The following is an 11,317-nucleotide window of genomic DNA, read 5'->3' on the forward strand; positions in this document are numbered from 1 at the left end:
TTTATTCTATCTAAAAGAGAAGGCTGATCCAGACTGGGCTAAAACACCTCGATCAAACACGCCCCCACATGTCTACGTCACTATGTGGAAATATTTGCATAATGCCGCCCAAATGTGCACGCAAAGAAAGAAGGCGTGGTTTCAGGAACAGCAGTAGTGTTGATGCAGCCATGTCCGGGAGACGCTGTGTATTTCAGTGCGAAAGCAAAATAACTTTATTTGGCCTTCCAGAAGTAGATGCAATTAGGAATCATTGGTTAAGATTTAGTTACAACAGAACAGCACAACCCAGATGATCGAATTTGTGCAACGCATTTTATGGACAACAGTTTTTTTAACCTAGAAGAGTACAAGGCTGGCTGTGCACAAAGGCGGAGACGTCCGCGCTCTCTTATAGCTCTCGCAGTACTACTTTGATGACACATACCCATCGGTCTAAGCAGCGCTGCTTCAAGTCGAGCGCGGGCCATCAGCAGAAAAAGAAAAGAAATAAGTAAACAGCCAAAGGACGTAACTTAGAATGGGAGATGGATCGGTTTGTGAAAGGGAAGAAGAAAGCCATAGATGAAGTCGCACAGACCCAGGCAGGTGCTGGTCATTTAAAAGCTAAATGCAGAAAATATGACACGGCATATCTTGCTCTCGGCTTCACTCACCGTGTCTATACCGGACGCTACAGTTGTCGCGTCGCGGTGTACACAGCGTCACTGATTATAATGGTTTCTACTGTATTTTGCCGCTCGCGTCCGGTGTAGACACGGTGTTTAATGTCGTTGGTGAGGAGGAAAGCCTGTGTGTGTCCTATGCCTTTGCGGACAGCATGAAACCCACAAAAAATAAATAAATAACAGAGAGAATAATAATAATAATAAGTTATTCTCTCTATGCTATTTTTCAATGTTTCAAGTGATGCAGGTGTTTTTTTTCCCTGTAGGTTTTTTAAATTAAAAAAACATTAATTTTTCATGATGTTTAGTGAAATTATTTGGTAGTCTGAGGTGGAATGGGGATTCGGGAAAGGGGGGCAGATTTTTTTTATAGGTTTAAAGGGGGGCGCGACCAAAAAAGTAAAAGTTAAAGTTAACAGACAGTGTTTAAAAAGTGCAGTGCACATGTTTACATATGTTTATTACAGTGACTGTGAATTACCTAAAGTAGTGTGAAGCAACAGATTTGTTTTTATATTTCTGCAATCTACTTTAGTTTGTGTGATTTGTTACTGACTTTCATATTAATGTTTACACCAGGCTTATTTGTGCTTATTTGTTATTTGCTTTATGTTGTCAATTATTACATGCTTACAAGGTTGGAAGTTCAACAAATCAGTCAATATACTGTGATTGTAGTTGTTAAATAAAAATGTCATTCATATCAATTCATGCATCACCTAATTTCATCGTAACATATAGGCCTGGTCTACAGAAAAGAACATTTATGTTTAATCTATCTAATATTGTGTTGGTCATACCATACAATGATTTATAGCTTGTCTTTGTTGAATAATACAGAACATAAAGTGCTTTAAAAAAATAATTGCATATTAAATCGAAATCGCAATATTGGTTAAAAAAAAAATAAAAAAATTTGCAATTAGATTTTCCAAAATTGTTCAGCCCTACCTTTAATACAGGTCACATCACATTATTAATATAATAAAACTCGATACAAATAACCACATTTCTGCCACAATACCATGGTGCAGTTAGTGTTACTACAGTAAATCTATGGTAAAAGATGGCAATTTGTAGACTGAAAAGTCTTCTGACTGTATCAGTGCGCACAGTGTTTCTCCTGTTTGTCAGCTCTGTTTAATCTGGCTTTAAACTAGTTTCAATCACTGAGTCATTCGTGTTCTTCGCTGAACTCAAGTGCTTCACACTTGACCTCACAGCGCTGTTTAGTGCTCGCATGACTGAGACTCATCAGCGAGTCAATGCATCTGCTCTAGTGAGCTCTCGCTGCTCTCCCATTTGAACTTTGGTTACGGTTTCGTTCCGCTTTTGGCACATAAACATTATATCGAACATTTATCGAACTCTTCATATCGCTTAATCGAGGAAAATTATATAGTGATAATTATCGTTATCGATTGATCGCCCAGCCATACATATGACTAAGAGAACAGCTATGAAAGCATGCGTGTACATTTTTTTAATTCGTACAATGAAAAAACATTAGATCAACATCTTCGCTTACAATTGAAACCATATTTAAGAAATATTTAAGTATGCAGTATTTAACACTAAGTTTTAGGAGCTCATTTTTATTCCATCTCCTATCCTGAAAAGTCTGTCTTGCAGGATTGACTAAAAATGAGCTCCTAAAACTTACTGCCAGATTCTGGAAGATAAATTCTTCAAAAAGTGGTACAAGAGGATGTGGTGCTGGTCCTTCAAGAGTCACGAACAACTTATCTGTCGATAAAGCCTATAAAAAATTTGTCTTAATGTATTTCACAATACTTGTGTATTGTTATTTTTATTAAGTGAGGGTCATTGTTTAGGATTTTTTAACCAAGCAAAGTCTATGAGAACCTGACACCTTGTACTTCTGGAGACTCCGGGAAAGTTGTAGTTCTGGAAAATGCTGGCGCTGGAGTCTAAATGGTTCCTGATGGTTTTACACCTAATTCTTCACATTAATTCTTAAATCTTTTGCAGTTAACATGCTCTTTTCTTCTCCACCTGTTTTTTTTTGACCCCGCTGACCCAGTGAGCATTTTGCTGTCTAATGGTCATGTCTAAACTTTGCAATTTCTGTATTACGTTAGTTTTGAATATTCCTCATGGGGATTCAATAATTTTTGACTTTTCAGTCTGAGTTAATCCTCTTTTTTGGCTCATTTTATCTGTAAAAGAAAACATGCCTAATTAGGGGTGGGGGAAAAAATCGATACAGCATAGTATCGCGATATTTTCCACAGCAATACTGTATCGATACACGGACGCCAAGTATCGATCTTTTATTTGGTAGAATAATAAAATATATTTCTTTACAATCCACTAGATGGTGGTGTTGAGTTTTTTCTGGTGAGGTTAGCTGGGTCACCTTCAGCATGCATTGCGGAAAGTTATCAGGAAAGCCCCGTCAGCTTTTAAATCGGATGTATGGACTTACTTCGGATTTGTAAACAAGGAGGGGATGCAAGTAGGGATTTACCGAAAATATAGGATACATATAATAATAATAATAATAATATATATGGTGCGCCGCGTCGCGCCCGGCAGTGCTCAGCGCGCATGTTTCACTCTCCTCGTCACTGCGCGGTGTGACGCTCTGCTCAATATTCCGATCCATGAATGTGCGTTCCGCTCGTGTACCGCTCATGCTCACCGGAAAAGCAAAGTCCGCTCAAATAACGAGCTGACAGGAAAGTTCTATGCAGTATAGGCCTGCTTGTTCCGGTTTGCAGTAGCGCTACTGTGCTGTGATAATATCGTATCGTGAGGCCTCTGGTGATTCCCACCCCTAATGCCTAATACTTCTGCACACCTAAATATAAAGAGTTTTTCACTTCCAGCCGTCATGTACAATTAAATATCACTTATAAATGATTAAGTACAAAATTAATAGTAGTTATTAAGATTGATGTGGTTTGGAATTGGTAAAATGTGCTTGGAAAAAAAAAATATCAACGTGCCTAATAATTATGCATGCGGTGTATATATATAATCCACATTATACCCTTGCATGCACATAAACTACGATGGAAACAAATTTACAGAATAAATTCCTAGACAAGAAAATGCTGCTTTTTTGCAAACTTAGTACTATTGTGATTTTTTGTGTGCATTATTCACAGCATGGATGGAAATATTGTCTTTGTCTGGAATAGAGTTTAAGTCAATATTGAACTAATGCACACTTGCTTTGTTCTTGAATTCAATTATATTTATAATTGTAAAATACTTAAAATATTAAACCATCTTGAAAGGTTGTTGAAGTCTAAATGCTACTAAAGATATGCAATGGGCATAATGCAATAATGCAATATAACAATATTCAGAGAAAGTTATACCCAAAAATACAACTATTTAAATTTGTGTGCCCATGTTTTTCATTTTGCTGCATCAATAATTAAGATCAAGGTTTGAAATACATGCAAGTATTCAGCAGTATTACCAGCAGTTTTTCAAGGAAAGTGACTTTAGTTTTAGTTTTCATTCAAGGGAAAACCCTAGGAAGTGAGAGTTTTACGTTGAACCACTGGAAACAACAGCTCTAACAGAGTACCCGAGGAGTTTCAAAAGATCACAGCCAAAAGATCACAGCCAAAAGAACTCACTATCCACGAGTTAGATATAGAAACCAGACTGCAAAAAGCCAGACTTAGAGCCTTGCACGGGCCTCAAATTTAGGCCCTAGCTCGGCCCTGGCCCGAGACGCTCATGCCCTAGCCCGGCCCGTGTCCGACAGCTTATCAGAATTACCGACCCGAGCCTGTCTTTTTTCCCCCCTTCTCCTAAAACAGCTTATACTACTGTTTCAGCTATTAAAATAGTTCAGTTTTGTATGTAATAGCAAAGTGATTATATTTCGATTATATTATATTTCATAAGTTAATTTGAAAAAAACGTTTGGAGCATTTTTTGTTCGCTAAATATAAGTTTTTGTTTTTTTAAAGTAACGACCAAGCAGCCAGCAGCGGCCAGTGAGCTGATCATAGCCTATGTTTGATCAATTTAGCCTTCTCAAATCATCACGACTTGCCTAAAATAAAATCTATAGATATAAAACAGTTCAAGCATATAACCTTGCGACACCGACTCAGAAAACACTAGTTCATTAGTAAATGACTCAAATATCTCCTTACTATTTCCCCCGGTCACATTTATGGTAATTACTTTTGCCGGTGCTTTGCGGCAAACTTAAGCCTATTGCGTGCATTTGAACACAGAACACTTCAGCTGCGCTGACTGCACGCACCATACTGCTGCTGGCAGGACAATAAACACCGTCGAGCAGCTAGCACGGTCTCGTTTTGTTTCCACCAGCGTGGCAATTTTTTTCATCACTAATTGATGGATGTCTAAAATATAAAAATAAGGAGAAGCCTAAAACAGGCCCGAGGCCCAGCCCGCGTCTGAACTATGACGTGAAAATTGGCCCGAAGCCCGGCCCAAGGGGCGTAAAAAAGTCGGGGCCCGGGCTGAAATGCAGGGCTCTAGCCAGACTCACCGGCATCGTGAGAAGCCAGGGCTCGCAGCATCTTGCCAGCGCTGCGTCTGGTCTGTCGCTCCTTGTTGCAGAGCAGCTCCATGAGCAGGTCGAGAGCGCCGGTCTCCTTGAAGACTCCTACCAGCGAGCCGATACTGGCGTAGGCGCTCAGCACGTGGATGGTGTGCGTGATGCTTATCCCGAAGTCGCTGTTCTTGGCCATCTGCTTCCGGGCGCGGCACACAAGATTCTTCACGTCATCTTTCATGTCCAACAGCTCTCCCTTGTCCACATCTGCGGGGAACTGGCCGCTGGGCCGCTCCTCTTCCTCCAGCAGAGGCCTCTGGGAGTCAGCCTTGCGCTTGCCTAGCAGAGTGGGGCAGTTGGCGTAGACGTCTTCTGTGGACATCCACATGAGGATGCTCTCGCTCTTGCTCTCTCCTGAGGTGGAGCCACTAGAGCCTCCGCCGCCCGAACTGCTGCTGCCACCGCTCGCCTCATTGCTGCAGCCTGAGCTGCTGCTGTCATCCACAACCAGCAGGCTCCAGCGAATCAGGTACTCCGTCTGGCTGTCGTGAGTCCTCCTCTGACGGATAAGCTCCTCTGGGAAAGCCTGCAGTTTCGGGCCCAGCTGAACCAGCAGGTTACCGTTGCGGCGCTCACCCACCATGATAGCTGAGGATACAAAGAGTGATATAATGAGGATATGTGACCCGTGCTGGTAAAATGAGTCGTAATGCGCACAGTCTACTTTTGAGCTACAGGCAAAAGAAGTGAAAAATGTCAGTTTTGGTCGAATTTGAGGTTTTCACAAAAATGAGTTCATTAAGCCCTCTTCTAGCGATCCCAATGCTCCAAATAGTAATTAAACATCTAAAATTATCTTTATTTGTATGTTTTATGAGAGGAGTACCTTTTTTCTGCTCACTTCTGGACGAGTAGTAGTAGTATATATTTATGTAATGCCATGTCAGCATCTTAGGCTATTTTCATGGCAAAAACAATTAAAAAAATACAAGTATAACAAATAGGGATGTAACGATTCACTCAACTCACGATTTGATTCGATTCACGATTATTATTATTTTCTACAAAATGAGATTTAAGACACATCATAAATGAAATGTGTCCTTTTATTATTGCTTGGACAAAATGCTTGGGAAAAATTAATATATTTTTAATGAAACTTGAGAGACTTCTGTCCCTCCACTGAAAGCCCAATCACACAAAACATAGACACTTCAAAAATGTCATAAATAGATTGTACAAGAAATTCATATGAATTCAGAGGGTTACTTTATATGATGAACAGATTTAATTTAGGCTTCTATTAAAATATAATCATTTTAATTAAAATATTATGGGTTTGGAACAATATGAAGTGAAGTAGCACTGAACATCATCATATTAAAGGGAAAGTTCACACCAAAATGAAGTTTCCGTCATCATTTACTCACCCTCATATTGTTTCAAATCCATAGGGTTTTGGTTCAAATAGAGACATTTAATAAAAACTGAGAGATTTCTGTCCCTCATTGAAAATCCATTCACCCAAACTTTTGATGCTCTAAAACGTTCAAGAAGACATTGTCAAAGTAATCCATATGAATTGTGCAATATAATCCAAGTCTTTTGAAAAAACATGATAACTTTACATGACAAGCAGATTTAATGCAGGCTTGTATTCATATATAAGCATTTATCAGTGTACAGTTGGTAAACAAAAGCTCAACTGTACTCGCTTGACGTGTGAGAAGAAACCTCATTGGTTCTCATGTGTCAATGAGCATGTTTGAATTTTTGTTTACCATATTTGATGTGCTTTTATGATGTCTTTATGATCTTTTTGAAGCATTTTCAAGTTTTTACACATCAACAAGCAGGTTTGAGCTTCAGTTTAAAAAATGTGCATATGTGTTTCAAGGGGAACTATGTTGTATGAACCTTTTGAATAAGTTTTGGGTGAATGGGCTTTCAGTGGGGGGGGACAAAAATCTCTCAGGTTTCATCAAAAACATCTTCGTTTGTGTTTCTAAGACAAACGTAAGTCTTATGAGTTTGGACCGATATGAGAATGAGTAAATGATGATGGCAAGGTTTTAGTGGAACTAACTTTCAATGGAGGCACCGAAATTTCTAGGTTTTCTTAAAAAGAATCTTAACTTGCTTTTCGAAGATGAACAAAAAAAGCTGGGAACGACGAGAGTGAGTAAATGACAGAATTGTCATTTTTGGGTGAACTATTACATCTGAAAATTTCAAGCAAGATAAGATAAGACTAAAGTGTTAGGATGTTTCTGTAAAGTCCATAATCAAGTGTCACATTAAAGAGATACTGCACACTAAAATTTAATTTCTGCCGTTGACTACTCAGCCTCATATTGTCCCCCAAACCCATATCCTGTTATTTTTCCATAAAACACATAAAAAGGATAAACTTTGAAGAAATTCATGGTGACCAATGCTGCAAGGCACCAAAACTACCTAATTTTCTACACCCAAGTCTAAGATATTAGTCATTGCATCTAACATCTCATTATGACTTAGTCATGAATGACACGAGGGGACTAAAAAATGACATATGCTTTATTTTGGGACATTTTGTTTTGTGAAACGTTGTTTGCTAGCATCACCAGAACATCAATTGTTATTGATCTCTAACAAAGTTTCAAGTTTATAAAGAAATCTTACGTACATACACAGTCTTATTACTTCTCACAGCTGCTGTCATCCGCTAGCGAAGCTGCTAAACAGCGCCATGTGGGCCTGATGTCTTCACGCGTGTTTGACTAGCGCTCAGCGGAGGACTCACTAACCTCAGCCCGCTCTGTGCTCGCATCTGACGGCGTCTGAACCCTTCCAGCCGCGCTGCTTTTTCTCCTGAGATGCGGTAAAAGAGCTGAGCTGAGCTGAGCAAGTGCGCATTAGCGCTAACATCAACACTGCGAGCGGGCAACGAGACGCGACGCGTCAAACTGAAACGCGTTAAAATAAAACTTTATAGAATGAAAGCCGCGCAAAGCAGCGTCGTGCGGCTTCGAGAGCGTTGTAGTTAGCTGCGTCGCGTCGCTAGCAGGGTATATGCTGTTACTAGCTGTCAGTGCGGCCTCTGTGTCAAAAAGACATAAAAAGCCCTGCGAGAGCCGCAGAGCTCCGCTCGGACTCACCTCCGGTGTTGCAGGGCCTCCCCTCCTTCTCGACTTTCCCCCGGGGTGGATGGAGTTTTCTTCTCCGTGGTAGCGTATCGTTGCCCAGCCTGAAGTCGTTTTTTCTGCCTGTTGTATAAAGTGTAGTCCAGTCCTGCTTCCTGTGGAACAGGTATGAGTTCAGCTCGCCTGTGCGCCAATGTCTGGGTGCAGCAACACATTACTGCCATCTGCAGGCGTGGAGGAACAACAACAACAGCCCTAATACTTGATTATGAATGCTTTATTGTTAACAAATAGCATGTGCAAAAATCCGCGCACCAAAAGAAATGCAAAGTTCAAGGTCCTTTGAACAAAAAAATGATTCCTGAAGAATATTTCAAAACTAAAGCGCACGTGCACAAACAAAAAAAGATTACTTATTGCTATTGCATTTTCAATTAATTGTTCAGCTGATTCAGTTAATCATCTGATGTCTCTGTTTTGTGCCTTGATTTCCTTAAGTGTTTGTCCATCGTTGTAATCTTTAGCACTGAAGATAGTTGGGTCTATGAACTGATCGTTTGGTGTGTGGATTTTTATGCCTTTGCTTTTTGTATTTTTCTCTATTGACTGAATCTACGCACCCAATTGTAAACATATTCTCGTTGTTTTACTTAATTGGTGCAGAATTTGTTCATATTTTTTAACAAATAGCATGTACAATGCCATCTCCCACTGTATAACAAAGAACATTTCACATGCATCAACAAGAAGGAACAAGGAATAAGAGGGAAAAAAGGAGAGCATCAGTTTACAGACAAATATATATTATACATATTTTACACGTTATATATTTTACACTACAGAAAATGTACTTTGCAGGTAAGAACCATTAAATGTTTTTTGTTTTTATGTGAAAATGTTAAAGGAGGAGCATATAACCATTTTAATTGCTTTACTATTTTTAGATTTTGACATCACATTTATATACATTTTATTCTCTTTTTCAAGCACTATAAAAAGAGGTTTTCCCTTTGTAAACTTGCATTTATGAATGTGAAATTTACATACAAATAAAATAAAATTTATAATAAAACCAGACCAGGTTTAAGTTTACGGACCTGTTGCTATGACAGCAACTCCGGGATGAGCTTCGAAGAACCAACCAATCCAAGATCACGCCAAATCGTCAACGATCAAATCCAGCTGAGTTAGCGACGTACGAAGAACGGGCCCCAGGGCTAAGATAAATATTTACTTTCATATTTTAATTTTAAAATAACTTCTTAAGATATTAAGATTTTATTTTAATTTAGTCATTAATTTGTTTGTCTATGCACATGTTGTCATAATTTGGAATTTGTTTAATTTATAAACCAAAGTTCTGGTCCTGGCTTCTGATTGGTCAACAACACACGTTTCGTTCTAACATAGCCTACCGTAATAACAGCCATGGCGGGAAACTGGTATGCGCTGTTGTTGTATTGTCACCTAGTATACATTTGAATTAAGCACAAACAATAAATACATATATAAATCATGAAAACAAACGGTCCTGTCCTGTGCGATCTTTAGGACCCAGGGGGACTCGAGCGCATCCATATAAAGACCGCAGATGAGGAGAAAGCAAGTGCATTATAGTGCTTGGCCATCAACAGTCTCGACGCGTCTTTTCGCTTTATAACTAGTCTTACCGCAGTCGTATTAAAACGGCTGGCAAAATGCAGTATAATCGACATCGTGTCCGCATGAAAGGTTTTTGCTGGTGATTTCCCCCCCCCTCACTCTTGATAGATGACTTCTCGAAACGGGGACAAAAACTGGACACTTGCACTTTTTATTTATTACTCTGCTCCGACAATAAAATTGTAAACGGATATATGACTCGAACGTTTCACCAGTCATTGAGATTATTCGTTGTTCAGATGAACATTTAGTGACTGCTGTACCAGCTCACCTCGGAAGGTAAGTTACCAGTCTGATCACGAACTTGTACAGCAAATGAATGATTGCACCAAGATGGCATCAGTGCATCACAGCCTTTCTGAAGCCTGGCAACAGAAACCTTTCTCGTGGTCTGTTTGTCTCCGTTCACCCTTGATCTCATTCTTGCACTGGTGCATTATACACATAGGACCATAAAGCAGAGCTCACTTAATGCGCAGGTTGATTGATTGATTGATGACTGTGAAGGATCGTACTCATTAAATAATTAATCTTGCATTGATGTGGTCAGTTTGGTTCTTCTATGACATATTTACCAGGTTCTGTGCCCCAGCCAGATTTGACTCCATGAACAGCTCTAGGACGCATGGCTGTTTTTTGCTTGCTTTGTTTTTTCAGAATAGGCTTGCAGTGCAAAACCCTTCGGATTCATGTTTTGGTTTGTGAAAATTATATATTTTGGTTTTGAAATTAGCTTTAATCGAGTGTTTGAGAGAAAATAAGAGTTCAAATTACATAAAACTGGTGTGGATAATAAATAAAAAAAATCACGTAATAAAAAATCAAATGTTCCATTACAGAAAAACTTACTTTGAAAAATAAGGAGTGGGGATAATGCTGGTGTACTGAATAATCACGACCTATTGCCACGTGCTGTTATTCAACGGCATACAGTGAAAGTTTTTATACAGGTTCCCTGAACAATTCATTAATATTGTGTACTGTAATTTGGCAAGCAAGTTGCATACATTTCTTCTTTGCTTTGCTTGTTTCATGGAATGCACAGACTAAATGCCGGTCTGGATCAGCGCACAGGGTGGAGCGGAGCCACAGAGCTTTCCTTCCCTTCCGCTCAAAGCCTTAAGCCCCGTTCACACTAGCAGCGACATGTTGACAGGGGCTGGCGATGAGGTTGCTAGTGGGCGTTCTCAATACTGGTTGCCTTGACAGCAAATCAGGTTTCTTGTACAAACATTTTGGAGGCAAAAGACTAAATATAATCTAAATCTAAATTAAATCCGTACATACAAACAAAAATGAATGAGAAACAGAGCCTACTTTCTTCCATTGCGTATGTTTATCTACGG

The 11,317-nt window shown here is 39.4% G+C and overlaps 2 protein-coding genes across 3 annotated transcripts in view; one reads left to right on the forward strand and one right to left on the reverse strand.

The window, feature by feature from the left end:
- Positions 1-5,164: 5,164 nt before the first annotated feature.
- On the reverse strand, positions 5,165-8,461 carry LOC107754738 (cullin-9-like). Its single transcript, XM_016571307.1, has 2 exons — positions 8,325-8,461; positions 5,165-5,832 (listed from the first exon to the last, which is right to left on the reverse strand). The coding sequence occupies exon 2, from the start codon at positions 5,825-5,827 to the stop codon at positions 5,165-5,167; it is 663 nt and encodes a 220-aa protein (XP_016426793.1). The 5' UTR covers positions 5,828-5,832; positions 8,325-8,461.
- A 1,480-nt stretch (positions 8,462-9,941) lies between these two features.
- LOC107754749 (synapse differentiation-inducing gene protein 1) overlaps positions 9,942-11,317 on the forward strand; it is a 34,130-nt gene continuing 32,754 nt past the window's right edge. For both annotated transcript variants that reach the window (XM_016571319.1, XM_016571321.1), the window contains exon 1: positions 9,942-10,250. The gene's annotated coding sequence lies outside the window, so the exon portion shown is untranslated. The remainder of the gene's footprint in view (positions 10,251-11,317) is intronic.

The sequence above is a fragment of the Sinocyclocheilus rhinocerous genome, unplaced genomic scaffold (genome assembly GCF_001515625.1).
Source record: "Sinocyclocheilus rhinocerous isolate Xijiao unplaced genomic scaffold, SAMN03320098_v1.1 scaffold232, whole genome shotgun sequence".
In the NCBI taxonomy this organism is placed as follows: Eukaryota; Metazoa; Chordata; class Actinopteri; order Cypriniformes; family Cyprinidae; genus Sinocyclocheilus; species Sinocyclocheilus rhinocerous.